The 18,829-nt window shown below is 37.1% G+C and overlaps 1 protein-coding gene across 3 annotated transcripts in view; it reads left to right on the top strand.

Annotated features, from left to right (window-relative positions):
- CACNB2 (calcium channel, voltage-dependent, beta 2 subunit) overlaps window positions 1-11,915 on the top strand; it is an 84,707-nt gene extending 72,792 nt beyond the window's left edge. For 2 of the 3 annotated variants that reach the window (XM_010021336.1, XM_010021334.1), the window contains exons 10-13: window positions 3,693-3,844; window positions 4,567-4,662; window positions 5,972-6,157; window positions 10,829-11,915. In XM_010021336.1, coding sequence (XP_010019638.1) covers window positions 3,693-3,844; window positions 4,567-4,662; window positions 5,972-6,157; window positions 10,829-11,317 — 923 coding nt within the window. In that variant the 3' untranslated portion in view covers window positions 11,318-11,915. Of the gene's footprint in view, window positions 1-3,692; window positions 3,845-4,566; window positions 4,663-5,971; window positions 6,158-10,825 lie in introns of all 3 variants that reach the window. The other variant, XM_010021335.1, reaches the window with a different exon arrangement.
- Window positions 11,916-18,829: the final 6,914 nt, after the last annotated feature.

The raw sequence follows: 18,829 nt of genomic DNA, 5'->3' as shown, positions 1-18,829 counted from the left end.
CCTGCTGAAGATCAAAGCCTCTTTGCTGCGTCTGAGCAGTATTTTGTGATTCTAATTTGGCCTTTGCAGGCCAGAATCATGGCCATTTTGCATCACATCCCCATCACAAAACTTCCATCTCATCAGGGCCTTCCTAAGAGAGAGTGCTGATGTAGCCATTGTTCAGTCCATCTGGGTGTCCCTGTGACTCCTGGCTGCTCTGGATGTTTTCTGTCTAGGTTTGAAAGAAGGTTGTATTTCTTCAGCTGCGTAGAGTAGAGAATGTTCTTTTACCATGGCATTGTATAAGCGACCCTAAGTCCCACCATACTTCATCTTGTTCTTACTGAATTGTCATAGATGCAATGCACTGTTGCTGTGTCTTTGCCTTTACTTCAGATGAGTTTATTGTAAAGATTTTTGCTTGAAATTCACTTGTAAGCTCCAACTGGTATAAAGAATGTCTGGCCCCAAAATGTGATAAGCCACTTACTTGTGCTCTCATTGCACTGAATACCTATTCATTTCAGGGTACAGAAGGAATATTTTGAATTAATATATGGGAGTAAGTTAAATATGCAATATTTAAAGTTTGCTGAGAGACATGTAAGTCCTGTTTCTTAGAGCTGACCCCCGAATGTATAAAATAAGTAGTTGAGCGTTCCTGTCATTTAAAATATGTTTCTCTTTTGATTATCAAGGAGGCCAAATCAAATAGATTGTAAGGGTCACTTTAAAATCCGATAGCTTATTTGATTGCCATGGTGATTGTCACAGTAGATCTAATTATGTTTATGCCTCTCATTATGATTGGCAAATACAATTTATTGGAGTTAACGTTACAGCCTCACTGTTATGCCGCTCCAGTACATCAGAAGGGACATTATTATAAATAGATGATATTCATGGAGGTGGGAAGATTGCTAAGTTATTACTGTGCTGCTTTGAAGATACCAAACTGTCATTGTTCTCAGCTCCCTATTTTAACTACCAGTGACATTTGTGTTAATATCCCCACATGATATTTAGGGTTTTTTTCTTACTTTGGGCAAAAGTCTGAGAGAAAAATTTGTGTTGAGTGTCTTGTTGAGAAGGAATCTTTACAAGTATAAAATTTGTTTTTTGAAAGATGTTGCTAAAGAAAGATGAAAACCAAAGCCGCAGCAGTAGATAAAGCCTTTGTCATCTAAAAAGAGAAGCTACTATTATTTAAGTAATTGAAACAATCTTATGTGTAGTGAAAAGTCAGAATACAAGGAAGATTTCAAGTAAAATGCAGGCTTTTCCAGAAGCTAAAGAAGTGTGCTGAGGGACAGGAGATTGGGACCTCTTCAGCAATCTCTGTGGCATTTTTTCTATCCATTCTTGACCAGAAAGCTAGAGGCACGACATATCAGTTCATAAATCGTGCAATGTAGTAAACTTTTTCCCTGTACCCACATTAAGAAAAATAAATACAGAAATACTTTTTAATTGATGCACAAGGTATCTCCCCACTTTCTCCATCAGGTGGAAACCATTGATTCATAGGACCATAGTTACCTCTGCAGTATTACCTTGAGTATGTTTCACAATAGAAGACACCCTGAGGCATACTCTGCCCTGGCAAAGGGTTGTCTCAGAAAGTATAGCAGGAAATCTAGTTCACAGAGATGTACTCTATACTGTCAGAAAAGTGCTTCCAGCAATGAAGCAAGTACTGCTTCCCCAGGCAAAATTATGACACACCGGCAAAAAGACAAATTTTACCGGTTATAAATTGTATTGAACAAGGGTTTATAGCAGTCTGGAATGGTCTTAAAATGATACATTAACTGATATTGTTATACTGAGTGAAGTGTTGAGCCTGGTTTGAAATTGCAGGAAAGCAATCCAAACTCATCATCAGAACAGGATGACAAATTATCTCTGATATGTTTATTCTAGTTGTCAGTTGGACTTAAATGAGGGATAGACTATTGACTATCTTCTACTAAATCACTGAGACAATGGTGTTCAGTCATTCCAGCAATGTCTCTATGCAACAAAGTTGCAGAAAATTTAATTGTGAATGTGCCAAGAACTGTTGGAAGTTCTGTCTTAAATATGACCCTAATTCCAACAGCAGCTGGGCCCCAGTGCTTTTATCAACAAGCAGGAAAGCACACACCGATGCATTCCATACCAGGGCGCCGTGCACATCTCACGGTGTTCTCTGCAGTAAAAGGCCTATTGGCATGTACTCAACCAAAATTGGAGATAACTACAAATAGATGGAGACGATCTCTAATAGATCAAAAACAATGTCGACCTCCTGCAATAGAGAACAATATATGTAGATTTTCTGATGGCCATTTAAGATGTTATTTCATTTATAAAATGACTGTAGTAGTCACCTATTGATTGGGAATGGAAAGACTGAGCTGTGTGGACTTTAGGCGGAAATTTTGCAACCTTAGCATGGTACCTAATTTATTCAGTTGCTATTCAAAGATAACAAAAATCAATCTCTTCACACCTCTTGAAAGAAAGCATGCGCTATAGAAAACTCCCTCTAGCCAGATCAGATAGGCTGTGTTTTCAAGCAAAAGTAATGCTTGTACCAGCATAATAAAGAAAATACTGTAATTTCAAGAAACTCTAATAAGTTTTTGGTACCTCTTCTTGACTTCTAAGTTTCTCTTGGTTATCTTCTGCTATTTACTTTGAATGGGCTAGATATCTAACCTGGCTTTGGTAAATGGAATGGGCATATCCTTTAAAGTGAAATCTGTATGAATTACAGTCTTTTCTGGCTCTGTGACTTTCTTTATAGACTTGCACAAATCATCCAATTTCTGTAATATCACTGTGAAGTCAGCTTTTAGCAAGATTTGAGCAGGAAAATGTGATTCCATTTCAATGATTATTTTGCTATTGTAAGATATAGTTTTGTTTCATTTGGGAATGAAGACAGTTTCTGCGTCACTTATGAAAGCAGACGCAGTCCATCTGTCTTGGAGAGGTTTGCCCCTTGCAACTACTGCCGATCAGGCAGGGTGCTGAGGAGCTGGGAGTATGAGTTGCTGGAAGACAACATGATTTTTTCTAGGAAAATCACTTTTCCAGAACTCCTGGGGTTGGAGGACACCTTAGCATTGGCTGGATTACCGAGTCTGGTGTTTTTTGAAGTGCTTTAAATATTGTAATCAAAGTTTTTAATATGGTACCAGTCTGAGACCAGTATGTAAAGGAACTGCTGTTTTTCAGAGCTTTGATAAGTTTAAGTAAATTGAAAACCAGGAGTTTCTGCTAATATAGATACCTCAGTTCATCTTAATGCTTATCTCAGGCACTGCAGTTTGAGCAAATTGATTAAAGTCTCAAAGCTGAGATTGTATACATGGAGGATATTAATGGCATAGTAAGATTACTCTGTGATGCAGCAGGCATTCTTACCTCTTTTTTTACATACATGGACTGAAGTCCTGTGAGAAAGTTTTAACAGCATCTCACCAGGCTAACCCTGGAGTTTGCAAGGGATTGCAGGAGGCAGTGGAGGTGAGAGAGGCAGCAGTGCTGCCTGCAAGGGCAGAACACTCTCCTTAACATTGCATTCATTTCAGGGACGTGCATGGCTATCAACTCCTGCCAACCCGAGGAGGAGCAGCACACTGATCTGCCACATTTTTACATTTCCTAAAACTAATTGTCTTTTAATATTTTCATAACTCTAATTTTTTACTTATCTGCAGCTGAAGTTCAAAGTGAAATTGAACGGATTTTTGAGTTAGCAAGGACACTGCAGTTGGTAGTGCTTGATGCTGATACCATTAACCACCCAGCTCAACTAAGCAAAACCTCTCTGGCTCCCATTATAGTATACGTAAAGATTTCTTCTCCTAAGGTAAATATTTTACTGTTACTCATACTGTGTCAGTCTTGGTTTTTTAACCCTTTTTTTTGGATCTTAAATTCAGTTTATAATATGTCCTCATTAATGTTGAGCGCTATATATGGTTATTGCTTCCCTTTGGATGTTGAAATACTAATCAAAGACTGTATCTTAGTTTTAGTGTGACTGAAACCTATATTAGAAAGGAAGCTGTAGCTTCAATGTTTTTTTAAATTGGGATTACACTTTTAGTATCAATCACGTAAGTAATGCTAACAGTTTGTTAAATCAAAATAATGCAGAAATGTAAGAAATATTTTCACATAATGCATATCAGACTGATTGGTAAGCTTTAACATCTTAATGATAATATACTCTTTCATTCTGTGAAAAAAACCCTGCACAGACCTTGTGAAGAGGCATTTGAAAGAGAACAAAGTTATGGGAAGAGAACTCAGGAGAGCAATCAAAGAATTTCAACTTAGAAACAAACAAAACCAGAAGCAGCAGAGGAGAATCGGAGGGGAACTTTTTAGTGCTCATAACAGGAAAGGAGATGTTGGAAAGTAGATGAAAATTAGCTTGTTCTGATGTAAACAGCATGGAAATGCTCCTAAAGCCTGAAGAATTTGATCTGCTCAAGTGGACAGTTAAAAATAGAAACTTTTAAAGTGTTTATGTACATACATGAAGTCCAAACCTGCTCATTTTTATTAATGTCTTATTTTTCACAGGTTTTACAGAGGCTAATAAAATCTCGAGGGAAATCTCAGGCCAAACACCTTAATGTTCAGATGGTGGCAGCTGATAAACTGGCACAGTGTCCTCCTGTGAGTCACAGTTAATTTATGTCTCATCTTTGAAATGTGCCTTTCTTTTTCAAGTATGAGGTTAATTACCTAATTTCTGGGAATGTTTGCCCTCTTCTGGCCATATTTCACTATTGCTTTTCTGCAGAATACCTCTTGAGGTGTCTGGGCTCTGCACAAGTGTGAAGGGAAAAAACAGTTCTAGGCACAAGCAATTATTAGGATGTGTGCTGATGCATTCGCTGCTTAAACAAAGTGAGCAGTTGTTTAAAGTGATAATTATTTTGGGGTTATTTGGCTAAAAATGAACCCTCTTGGTAACAGTGCTTTATCTCTGGCAGTTTAGGGTAAGGCTGGTAGTTTGAGTAGCTCCCCCGGGGCATATGTCACCACAGCCCATCACGGCTGGCATTCTTGGTCACAGTTTTGGCAAAGAACTTTATGGTACTGTGTAGCTGAGAGCTCTGCAGTTCTTCTGTTGATGTGCACTGAAGCAAACGCTATCAATTTACACCTATAAAGTGAAGATGATGAGACCTCAGCTGTGTTTTAAACAGGGCAAGCGTTATTATCTGCATACTCAATTGTCAAGAGGTAAGAGACCAGAAGGCGAAGGGTCAGTTCAGTTGCAGATATGGGAATTTTCCATAGTTCAGAGCTGAGTGAGCGGAATGTTTTCATCGTTTAAGGTCAAGTATCTCAGTGAAGACGCTAGTCTCGTCAGGTCCCCAAGAAATCAGTGAAGAATACTAGAGACCTGCGCAGGCTTTCAAAGCCTCCTTCTGTCTCTCTGACCAGGGAGGGAATGGTGAAAACTCACCTCCTAACCTTAGATGCCTAAACTTAGACTGTGTGACTAATCTCTTACCTAATATTTGTATGACACTTGGAAACTGGATGAGCTGTATTACTCATGTTTCTTCCTGCTGCTAGTTATTGGTGTTAGTCTGTCCCAGTTTTCTCTTAGTTATTGTAGATATAGGGAGTAAATCCCTTTTCTTGCCATTCTGTTTTGTTTTAACAGCTAAGAACTTCAATACTTAGCCTTTTTTTCTGGATATTTGAGTTTTATGATTTGTTCAAGCTGCTTCTTCCTATCTTCATTGACTGCATTACTGGGTGGAAGTCATGAGGACTTGCTTTAGCAAATGTAATATTAGTGCTAGTTATAATTGCTGTCTTTTGTATCAATTGCTTTAAAAAAAGGTGAAATAACACAGATATTAGAAATGTGATTAATTTTTGATGAATGCAGAGTGTGGCCATCAATGTCTCCAGGTGATCTCCCTTTAGCTGGTGGCTATTCTCACTAAAACCTTTCCCTTATCAGGAAATGTTCGATGTAATTCTTGACGAGAACCAGCTTGAAGATGCTTGTGAGCACCTTGCTGACTATCTGGAAGCCTACTGGAAGGCCACACATCCACCTAGCAGCAATCCTCCTAACCAGCTTCTCACTCGCACACTTGCAACAGCCACTCTTCCTATTAGCCCAGGTCCAAATATTAATTTACAGGTACAGTTTTTATGCCATCTTTCCTTTTTTTTCTATGAACTTCTTCCTCTTCCAAAGAACAGTGGTAGTCTGATACTAGAATATGCTGAATGTCTTACTTCTGATAGAGGAAGAGCTTTTTCAGTGCATATTCACCCATTTTCAGTATAAGAGTCAAATACAGGCACATTATTGTTACTACTATTGTATTCACAGTAGCATGTGTTTACATATTGACTAGGCAGCTGGTTTTGATTCCAAGGACTAAGCCAGCCTGACTGAAAACATATGGTGATGTGAAATACTTAAGGTTTTATTGTGCCCAGGACACCACTGTGCCAGTAATATATGTACCAGCCACAAGCATTTTCATAGCTGGCCAAGTGTAATCCAATCAGAGGAATAAAACTGGGCTAATACTATGCACGTTACAGCCTCTGGTAACTCTGTGACTGATGGCCACGCAATCGCTAATAGGCAAATCCCAGCCCCAGAGGCCCTGCATGACAAATTGGGTTATGTACAGAGACGATCCACAAATGTTGGAGGGAATCTGTTCTTAGCTTCTCACAGGCTATGGAGTTGTAGAGGTTGAGAATGACTGACCGTACTAGTGAAGTCACAAGGCACAAGTGGCCCTTCCAGTGTTTCCTTTGTTCTTTTATTGATTGGCCAGTGCTGTGAAAAGTACATAGTTCCTTCAAGCCAAACTCTTACATAAAACCTGAGTCCCCCTGCACAGTGTGCAGAAAGACCTTGAGAGGCAGTGTGTTCTGAACAGCGAGGGTACTGACTAGCAAGCTGGGAAAAACAGGCTTCATTCCCACCTCCACACTGACCTGCCTGTTGACTTTGGGTGTATTGTCTCTTCTCTTTTCTCCTTCAACTTTTGGGTTGAATAATTGTATTAAGGTTTTCAGCATAAGGAAGATGCTGTCCTTTGCGTATGTGTTGCATGGCATGAAATGAGATCTTTGACGATGCTACTTCATTATGAATAGTGAGTGACACCTTGAGGCCGAGAAGATCCCAGTGGGGGTTAAAATACATCTGTCCCAGGTCAAATAATGGCTTACTACTTCTAAATTTCCACCTAAGTTCCACGTATGCCTATAAGTTACCTACATACCAGTCACAATTAATAACTTTGGCTGAGAAAAACACCTCCTTTTAGAAAATCAAAGAAAAGATACATACCTGCCCCCAAATTAAAATGTGGAAAAATTGCTCTTTGTTTTTTATGGTCTTGCAAAACAGTTTTTTTTTGTCAAAGAATTTATTTCGCATTAGAAGACTGCAGATTTGACAGGTTTGTTCTTTAGCAGAAAACCAGCTTCAGCCTCCTTGCAGGGTATCTCCTTCTCTTGCTTTCAAAAGCAATTGCAGGAAGAGAGACTGTAAGCAATAGCTCATTTCTACCTTTTTTTTCTGTCCTCAGAACTGAAACACCCTGAAAAAAATTGTGAGCTGGAAGAATTTTTGAGTATGAAATTCAGTATTTTTGTGTGTAGACTTGCTAGATAAACTTTCTTTGCTTTGTACACTTGTTTATTATTTTGTTCAAGTTTTTCTATGCCTTTTGGGTGTGGATTTATAATTCACTTACTTATTTTATTAACCACATTCTCTAGTGGAACTATACAAAGTTCTAATAACACTTTTCTGAATGTTATGCTATGTCCTTACAAATTAACTATTTTAAGGACTAAAAATGCAAATATATTTGCAGTTTCACAGTTTGTTTGTAGATCTACTAATCCAAAATGTAACGCAGCACAAGTCCCTTGGGACTTAGAACCTTCATGTTCCTTTTGTTTCATTTTCCTATGATACATTTTCAGCTGACATCTCAAACCTGAGCCTGTCATGGTCTTGGCATAGAGTGGGTTTATTTTCTAATCATGATGGTTAAACCCATTCTCTTGATAGTGTTAAGACCCTCTATTTGGAGAATTTAAAGTCAATGCACCATTTTTGTGAACTGCTCTGCAGAGAACTGTGCCACCAAGCATTTGGCCTGGAGGAGCCAAATCCATGCTTCAAAGCATTCGAGTCATTCTCCCCCAGGTCCAATGCAGCACGCCTTTGCCATGAGACATAATTGGGTTTTGTAGGTTTTCAGTCCCAGCTGTATATTGTAATGGGAGATTTGTGTTGCCAGCTGCCAGCGTGGTATCTTTATAGCATGATGCTGACTGTGTGCATTGCATGGCACAAGGTGCTTGAAGGTGTGAGGCCTCCTGGGGCTGAAGACCATACACCTCCAGTCTATCTGGTGGAGAGCTTTGAGGCAAACTGTCCTGACAACTGTTCTCAGGTTTCCTCTTCTAGGGAAATAGTTGGTTAATTCCAAAAAGAAGGCTGGAGCAACCTTACACACATATGGTGCAGGCCATTAGGGACCACTGCATGGAAATAGGGAGCAAGCCAACTTGACTCTGTGGACACAGACCTCTCTCCTCTTTCAGCACTGCTTAAGCTCTTTCCAAGAACCCCTGCTTCTTTGGAATTGCTACCCGAATAATGAAATGAGCTTGTTTCAAACTTCCTCCATTTTAGGCAAAAACCTTACGAGTTGGGACCGTAAAATCCCATTGGTGAATCTAATCCAAATCAGAGCCTTAATTTGGTTATGAACCAAAAGCCAGACCCTAACCCAGATTCAAACATTACCTGCTTAATGTCCCTGTAATATTTAGGGGAAGTTAGTGTCAATGGATTTTCTTATAAAGCACAACAGCTTTACAGCTAACACTGATGTGAAATTGCAGGTATTGGTTCTAAATTTATTCATTGTGCTACTCCACACATACTCATCATAGCAAAGAAGATGCACCTGAATTTGTAAAAGTAGCGTTTTGTTCAAAGCAGGTTCAAATTTTGCATTTGTTCTCAAAGCACAGCAATGATGGTTTTATTAGTCATGATTATATATACATATAGGTACATACTTATTTGGCATTTGACCATATGAGAATTGAAGGGTTTCACATCTGTACCCAGTTTATGTGCCTTAAAAACAGTCACGGTTGTGAACTAACAGAAGTGTGTTTACACATCCAAAGCAGGAATTGCTTTAGACTCCAACTTTTTGCTTGATTTCATTTATAATTCACCTCCATTGAGTCATTCCTGTTCACTTTGAACACATCTATTCATGTTTAAAATTACTACATCCCTTTTCTGGCAAATCATAATCATCTTGAGAATCATAAAAACAAGAAGAAAAAAGAAATTGGACAGCTGTTTCAGTTACCTTGTTCTCATCTATACCATGTGTTTCAAATTAGGAACACATGGAGCAGCCCAGCTAGTTGCTGGGAAGTTTACAGAACAAAATGTTGTCTTAGAAAATGAAGATTTGTCAAATTTATAGAATTGCTAGTTTGAAATATGTTACTTTTTATAAGTTTCTGATAAAATACAGATTTGTTCCTGTCCAATTTCTGTAGTTTTACTTTTTGGGTTGCTAGGAAACCCACCTGCAGGATCTGTGGCTGAAGGACAAAATTTCCTCCTTCCCCTAGCTTTTTTCCACAAAATAGATGGAAAGAAGATATGTCCATGAGCTGCCCCAGAGGCAGTCCTTATTTTTAGACAACTCTGAACATAGGAGGGCAAACTTCAGACTAACTTTGGTAAATTCAGAACACTCTCACAAACAAATGCCTGTATAAGTCTGTGAAAATCGACTTGAATTTTGTGCCAATAGAGACAATTTTGTCTTAATGCTTCACTTCATGTGAGAAAGATTCAATTTCATTATTTCTTAAAATTTTGCAATTGAACTTGAAAAGTCTTTGGCTGTGGGTTGAGAACAAAAGCAGGTTAATGCAATCAAACCCCCAAATGACTTAAATAATGCCACTTGTTCGTTTTGCAGTGATTTCAAAGCATTATGCTGGTGAAGAGTTTGTTATTACCTGGTAATTTTTATTTCAGTCTTTTTAATAGTGGTGTGTTAGAAAATTCTATAGAAAATATAATATCACTCTCCTCCTGCTTTTATTGGCAATGGTCTGTATTCTTGAGCTCTTAAAATTGTGAGGTGAAAGTTTAATTTTTCATTGCCGTGAAGAAATGGAATTATTGCTGAGAAAAACAGAAGGTCAGTGATACTTGTAGTATCATAATACAAACTTTATTCATGCCAGATTCGGTTGCATTTTTTTCTATTAAACATAAAAAAAGCTATGCTAAAAGAGCCAAGGTTTTATACTTCAATTCTCTGCTGGAATCCACCTCCTCAGCCCTCTAAAATCGCTTCCTCATAGTGGCCGTTTTCAAGCAGGCATCTGTAAACTCTTCAGCTGATACGTGCCCTCTTCTGTCATGATATGTCCTCTTTAATTTTTCTGCAGTCTGCCCTGCTTCTGCATGCTTTTTGTCTGGAGTGTGGTAGGCAAATATTCCTAACTGGAATAGTCAGAAACATCACAAGAGACAAGAATGTGTCATAGAAAAACCCAAGTACCACCTTTCATTCTGACGAAAGGAAATGTTTGTATTATAATACTGCATCTTCATTAAAACTTGAATTCTGATTATTTTTTTCTAGTTTAGATTCAAAGTGGATTATTGTGTACTTCAGTTTTATTGGTTTTGTGATCCTTTCTAGATGAATTTGATATTGGGGAATGTTTTTAAATGTGTACTGCATGTATGGGAACTTACTGCTGGTTGTGATAGCAGGGATCTCAAGGAGACCAGAGGAATGACCATTCAGTCCCTGAACGCAGCAGTTCACAAATCGAAGAGGAAGCACGGGTTGAGCCCATCAAGAGATCCCAGCATCGCTCTTCCTCAAGCCAACACCACAACCATCGCAGTGGTGTTAGAGGCCTTTCTAGGCAAGAAACTTTTGACTCAGAAACACAAGACAGCAGAGATTCGGCTTACGTAGAGCCGAAGGAGGACTACTCACATGAGCACGGTGACCACTATGATTCTCACAGGGATCACAATCATAGAGACGAGTCCCACGGGAGCAGTGATCACAGACATAGAGAATCAAGGCATCGCTCAAAGGAGAGGGACCGCGAGCAGGACCACAATGAATGCAACAAACAGCGTAGTCGGCATAAATCAAGGGACCAATATTGTGACAAAGATGGAGAAGTGATATTGAAGAAGCGTAATGACACAGGAGAATGGAACAGGGATGTTTACATCCGTCAGTAACTTTTGCCTCCGTCAGTCTTGTGTTTCTTTGAAGTCTTGTAATGATACCCCTTGAAAATATCTTTGGGTTCTTCATTGCAGAACATATGGTATCCTTCTGTATGCTGATTTGTATTGCTGTTGCTTGCATAGCAATAGCATGAAATAGAATATTCATATACTTATTTTTTTGGTTAGTGCTATATGAATTAGTGTAGTACAACTGAAGCATTCCTGATGTTGTACTACGCCATTTTTCAAGCTGTTTTTTGGTAGCTGCCACTTGAACAATATCTGTTGCCATCAAGGTGGTGTTAGTGTTTTTTAAGAAAAGGTACATTTGATGTTTAATGACTTCCCGTGTATTCAGCAAGCCAGAATCAGCACATAAAAAAAATCTAAAACTTTTTGTCTGCTCTGATTTTTAATTTGTATGCACTTGATTTGCATATTGATTTAAGAGCCCCTCTCTGTTGCTTGTACCTCTGGTGGACTCCATTCGAAGACAGAATTCAGTCTTGCCTTACACACAGGGGGATCATAAGTCAAGATCTATTTTCTATGTACTGGTACTGTGTACTGTATATACAGTTTATAAATGTTATTTCTTGCAGACACCTTCTTACTATATAAGTTTGATCACACTGTTTTAGAGTCCTAATGCCAAGTCAGCAGATTTGCTTTTGAATTACTGGCAACTGGAACTAGCCTCATTTAGGAAATCTGTAACAGTGTTCAATCTAAATACTTCTTCTTCTGTAGCAGAAAGCTTATACTTATTGTAAATACGAATGAGAGCTTGAGATAAAGGGTCTAACTCTTATACCTTGCAAACCCAGTTTTGCATTTTAAATTTACGGTAAAGATACTGAACTTACCACTATAAATTATTCTTCTCTGTAGAGGTCACAAAACCGCAATGGGCACAGCTCAGGTTTTGTTCTGTTGTCAGAATAATAGAGCACATATGGCAGAGGTGTGTATGTGAGCGGGTGGGTGGTGGATGGGCGTACGCGTGCGTGTGCATGTTAGGCAGCAAAGTGTGAGAATCTACTGAAGAAAACAAAGGTTACTCAAAAGCCCAACAGGTCTTTTTCTTCATTCTGTCTATTACATTAAAAATCAAAATTGCAGTCAGGGAATATGAGGGAGTTTACTGACCCAGGTAATTGAGAAAGCATAAATCTGCTGGCTCTTTGTTGAGACTTCAAGAGAGTAAAACCAGGCAAATGTTACTGTGTTTCACTGGAAATGTAAAATCCTTGTTGTTTAGAGTATTTGTTTTAGTAAGAAAAGTTTACACAGCTTGTGGAGAGTTATTTTGTTGGAAAATAAATTTTTGTAGCTTCTCCACTTTTTCTACACTTGCCAGTTCCTCTGCATTCCCACTGCAGCCAGCTCACTGCTTTTCCTTCACCTAAACTTTTGTGATGCTGGTGAGAGCCTAGAAAAATGACTGTGAAAATATTGTTAGGAGCTTGCTAGAGAAAATGCATTGAAATCAAAGGGAGTGAACAGAGTTTGTTTTGCACTGAACACCTGTTGCACTGGTAAGCGGGGGAAATTCACTATTATTTTTGACTGCAGGTTCCATACCCTTGCCTAGTGTAAAAGCTGTTCTGCATCACATGTAGTCTTTGTAGTAACTGTATGAATGAAATACTTTTTGTATTTCCCTGTAAATAGCACATTATATAAAGACTGTAGTGGGATGATAATTAATTTAGCTGGAAGTTCTTTCTATTTATTATTTTAATTTTGGGAATATCAGCATTGCCTGATTTTGAGTATCATTTTAGTGAAATGGGTAAGATACATGGCAGGTGCATGTTTTCTCCAGTCTCCTATTCCAGCATCAAAGCAATTAAGTTTAACTCCCTTAAACATACTCTGTCCTCCCTGTCCCTCTTGCCTCCCTGCCCCCTGATGCTTTATATGCACTTTTTTACAATGATGTAAGAGTGTGAAATTCTACTGTCAGGTATCTGGCCATTTCTCCTGTGCTGCTGACTGTTGTGGTTTTTCAAGGTTAGTATGTGGTTCAAAGCATGAACTGTGGGGACCACAAGGAAGAGGGTATTTTTCTAGAAATTAAATTATAAGCATTTTTCTAAACATCACTATATGACATTGTAGACAAAGGAAGTATAGGTAAGTAGATCTGGTTTATTACTAAATGGATATATAAGAGTATAAAAAAGTTGGCTTTTGATACAAGAGGATTTTCAGGGTATCAGTGGAAAACTATGTTGAAAGGCTTCGTTGTTTGATGCATATCAGATCACATGTAAATGGAAAGAGAAGTTAAAGGAAAGAGAAGTTAAAATGTCTTGCTCTGTGTAGCCTGGCTTTAGCTATTTTACCAGCTTCAGTAAATGCTGTTGTTCCCTACAACTGTTATATGACAGCTGTCCTTCAAGAAGTTACCTATGGATTCCACTTCAATACCTTGACTCTGGGTTTTTTTTCTGTCAGTTTTGGTTTTGAGGTTTTTTTGTGTGTTTGTTTGTTTCTTCTTTTTTACTTTTGCTCCAGAGAGTGTTTGTTTTCCACCTTTCTTAAAGTATTTTTAAAGGAATGTTTGGCAGAATTTCAAAGCACTGAGTAGTGGATGAAAACCATGGAGTGTAGGTAGCCATGTGTAGACAAATAAATGAGAAAATAAAGAGCATAGTCCGAGCCCTAGTATTTAAGTACGGGCTAGATATTGATTTATGGAATATAAATATTACAAAATAAGGCATGTCCTAATCCAACTAATGAATCTTTTTTTCTATAGTGCTGCTAATTATGTACAGACAACATAGTAACACCACATGTATTTCTTAGGCAGACTCACTTAGTAGGTTTTATTAGCCTTGCTAAGATACTTTCCGTCAGTTATTGTTTTATGAGTGACAAATCATGTGTAATGTGAGCTTGTACTACGCATACTGCATAATAGCACCTGCCTGCTGAGCACTACTTTGAAAAGCACTTTAACAGAATTATTTCAGTAAGAAGCTTTAAAAATACTCCAACTGGAGGACATATCAAAGGTTATTGTGATGAAATGTCTTTGCAAGTTTTGCCAATAGAAAATTTAATATTATTGTTTGCATTAGGATACTAATGAGTTCATATTTCTGTATCTGGTTTCAGGAGCTTTGAATCTGAGAAATGGTAAGGGTCCCAGTGAGCTCCAGAGTCGTCTTATGTTATGTGTGGTACAACACAACCTGTAAAATTTCTATTTAAATGAGCTAAAAAGATAATAAAACCAGTGAGACAGAAGGAAAGAGAGGAATTACAAAGAGTTAAGTGATACATAGCTCTTGTTCTATATTTTTCTAAAGAATTTCAGTATATGGAAGGAATGGGATACACTTTAACATTTACATGTATGTATGGTAGATGTTAACCTTATTTTTGTATGTCTTTTCGAATGAATACACATCAGTACTGTTCAGCAGCCCGAGTCTATCCTTTATTAGTTGTTGAGTGTCACACAGCATGGAAGAAAGAATTCTTGAGGAGGGACTGGAGGGGGTGAGAGTAACAGTCTCCAGACCTGTTAAGGGACAGGACAGTGGGGATGAATAAGCAAACAGGTTTGTGCACAAAAGCAGCATCAAGTAGGATTTAAGAGCTGAAAGAAACTATTTTTAAATCTATCCATAAATTACTGCCTAGATATTAAAATAGTCTTCTAGAATACTCATGAATTCATATTCTGTGTCTGGTATCAGGAGTTCAAAATTTAAGAGCTCCACAATTTTTCCTTGTCAAGGTGTAAAATTACATAATTTATCCTAAGGATTTTGCCCCAATTAATGAAGACTGGTTTTAAAGCCACAACGAGTTTGAGTGGTGTGCCTGGTTTCACAGAAATCTGTAACTCTTAATCTATAACCCTTACTGTAAGTAGAGAAGAAGGAAATGAAATTTTACTCATCAAACCCTGAATAAAAGTAGAGAGCTATTTTTACTTCTCCTTACATACCTGGTTACTCACCCCATACATACAGTTCCTGCCTGGGTCTAATACCCTGCCCTTAACACTTACTGTCTTTTATGAATTTGTTAGTAATCACCTTTTTTAAGCTCTGTTGGTTTGTAAAGTCATACTTGCATTCTGTGACACCTGCAGAGGTTTTAATGTGAGCCATCGTTCCCTTAGCTGGAACGCAGTGAGTGGTCTGATTGCTTTTAATCGGTGTCTACCCAAAGTAAAAGAGTTAGTGTAAACCACCTCCTGTGTTAGTTACTAAAGCCTCTTAAAGATTTTTTGGTTCATGGTTACATTTGATTTGTGACTGCTTTAACACACCAGGCTGAAAGCTATTTCCCAGACGCTTTTGACTTTAATTCTATTCCATCCATGAAAATAAAGCACATACATACTGCAAAAAACTTTATTACATAGTCTAGGGGAAGAACAGAAAAATTATTTTGAGTGTAATATAACATTTCTGGTGTACATTTACTTATATTTATTGCTTTATTGCGGATCTTTCACCAATATTTTAGTTCTTCTATTGTCTGTAAAATATGTGGATGCCATTTTTATTGTGAATGTTTTTAATCAAATGTTATTCAATCAAATTTATTGCTTGGCAATTTCTCTATAATTTATTTCTCCACTTTTATATAACGAACTGTTATATATGAGCTTACGGTAGTTTTATAGACAGTTTCTTTTTATAACTTACCACCCTAGAGATGTGTTCCTACGCAGCCCCAAAAAAGATTTGTATCAGATATAATAGAGATTAAGATGGTTCTTCTAACTCATCTGTGTTCTCTTTTCTTACTTTATTCTTGCCACTTTTATCTTTCATGCAGGTAAGCACTATTAAGCACTGAATTCTAGTAGTACAAAATTGGATTTACTCATCAATTTTTTTAGTTGTGAACAATTAAACATAAAAAGAAGGTTCTTTATGTTTTAAACTACCCACTCCAAAGTAATTTCTTGTTGACCACCATCACCACTCTATTTCTTACTAAACTATTTCCTTTTCCTTAAAAAGCATATGAAATCCTATGATCTAAAATTTGGTGGACTCCATGACACTGAAACAGGAAAAAGCTGTATAATAATTTCATACTATACTAGGCTGCCTATTTTAATATCTTTATATTGACAAAGATAAATACTTAGATTTGGCACTATTACTAATCACTATTATTTCTGCAAATAGAGAAAAATACTTTTCAGACTTTCTTAAAGACAGGATCTGATTGCACGCCTAATTATCTATTTTGTAGGGTTAATCTTTAATTACAATGGTAACTTTTTTAATATATAAATATCTCATATAGTATATATATAAATATATACATATATTTAATTGTGCTTCAGCACCAACTGCTGAAGCATAATGATTCAGTGTGTAAAACATTCTTATCAGGAAAGTAATCCTGTTATGTATTAAAAATATATATACACTATCAGAATTGTGACAGTGAGAAAGTATTCCTACACTTCTAGTTAAAGTCACAGTAAGGTTAGAAAAGAAAATAAAAAGGAAAGGAAAAGAAAAGGAAAAGAAAAAAGAAAAGAACAAGAAAAAAAAGAGAAAATAAAAAAATAAAAGGAGAAAAGGCATATATCCAACTTTACTGATCTGATTTAGCCAAGCTTGTAGTCAAAGGAAGGACGCTGGCGCCTTTAAGGGATGATTTGGAGCATCTTAATTGAGTTTCTGTTCTGAGCTGCCTGATAGAGAAGTCTCCCCCGTCCCCACCACCAATCCCTAGTTAACCAACAGAGAGAGGGGCCTAGGGGAAACAGCTGATGCTTTTCCTTTTAATATGCTAAGTGTTCTTTTACGTCTAGGAGTTGACTTTTGCAGAAACAACTCTAGTAGTTAAAGTACAGATATCAGTAATATTTTCAGGTGAAGTCTGGTCTGCAATTACACTGGAATCAAATACAAGTCAGTTATTTTTCTCCCCTCCCATCTCCCCCCTACCCCCAAAACTTCTCATATAAAATCAAGTGAGATCACCTTCTTGAAAAGCCTGTTTATCATTCAAAACTGAAGAAATCTGGGCAGGTCTCAACAAATCTTCCACTCAAATTCATCAATCTTAATTCTTTCAAATTCAGCATTGCAAAATCCTGCTACTAAAACTGGAGGCAAAGTTCCTTACTTTACATGCATACACAAATTTCAGTATATAGTCTATGTGCGCTGATCAATGTTTACAGAATTTGTATATTCTGCAAAAAGAAAATGCTTTTTTACTAGCACTGAGGTAAAGATTTCAACATGTACTTACAATAAAAGACTAATCCCTTTTGTTACCAGGTAATTATTTCAGCCATATTTAGACTAAAAAGACTGCAATTTTATAGTATGAGCTTTCATGATTCTAAATAGGGTATCTATCTCACCTACTACTTATGAAACAAAATTACTTTAAATCTTCTTTAGACATATTGTGGTTAATGGCCAGGAGTGACCAAAAGTAGACAAGTAGTAGACAGGAATTTCATCCTCCTATTATGCTAGTGTAGGCCTTACAGAAGATGTACTAGTCAACCATGGCAGAAGAAGGGATGTTTAAGAACAGCAGAAAACATATGGTATCAAAACATTTATAGCAAATATAAGTAAACCAAACTACTGAGAAACAGAATTGTACAAATTGTTTTGATCGTGAGCAAATGCAAAAGCACTTCTGACAGTATAAAGACAAACTATAAAAGAAGTATCACTCCTTTTAATCCAACCAAATTATTATGTGTGAAAAGACATTTTCCAGAAAATGCTTTTAAAAACTGGAAATTAATAAGTAAAAGGAAAAAACTAAACACACACAGACGTCAATTTATGTTTCTGAATTGTACGTACCTTTTCTAATTTCAGTGCTATTATCAGTTCCAGCAGTACTAAGAAAAGAGAATACTGTTCAAACTGGAACTGAAACAGAATTTTCAAATACATCTAATTTAAGAAATTTAGATTACTAAATCTTTGAGCAGTGTATTAAGGCAGTTCTCATTAGCATGCTTCCCCAGTTTCAATTTTCCTATGATTTTAGCTGGTGACGCTTTCTAACCAATGAAGAGTTCATATTCTTAATTGTTTGAAAGGTGATTTGCAACATTTCAGATGGTATTATGCATTGTTTTCTGTCTTTTGATATATTAATCACAACTGTAGCCCCTTCTGTTGCAAATGTTTGATTTTAAAATTGTCACTTGTCAGCCAGTCCAATAGGCTATTTCAGAACCAATACAGTTTATGCATGGGAAGTTTGATGTTGAAACAATATTTATTTACATTCCCAGAGTGAGATGGTTTAATATATTCATGCTGCTATAAAAGACATGCTACAAAGCCTAATCGTATTTTGTGTATATACTATGTGTACAGAGAATCTTGCTTGTATTAAAATAAAAGAGAAATGAGGTTCTAAGTATCAATTTATAAAACAGTTCTTTGTAAAATGTTACAGTGTTTCGTGAAGAAACGTTCATTTAATGAAACATTGCCTATTGGTAAACGTCCATAGAAACGACCTTTTCTAAGATTCACAATA

Source organism: Nestor notabilis, unplaced genomic scaffold (genome assembly GCF_000696875.1).
Source record: "Nestor notabilis isolate BGI_N333 unplaced genomic scaffold, ASM69687v1 scaffold8539, whole genome shotgun sequence".
Taxonomy (NCBI): Eukaryota; Metazoa; Chordata; class Aves; order Psittaciformes; family Psittacidae; genus Nestor; species Nestor notabilis.
Note: the sequence above shows the minus strand (reverse complement) of the source record. Positions and strands in the feature narration are given on the sequence as shown.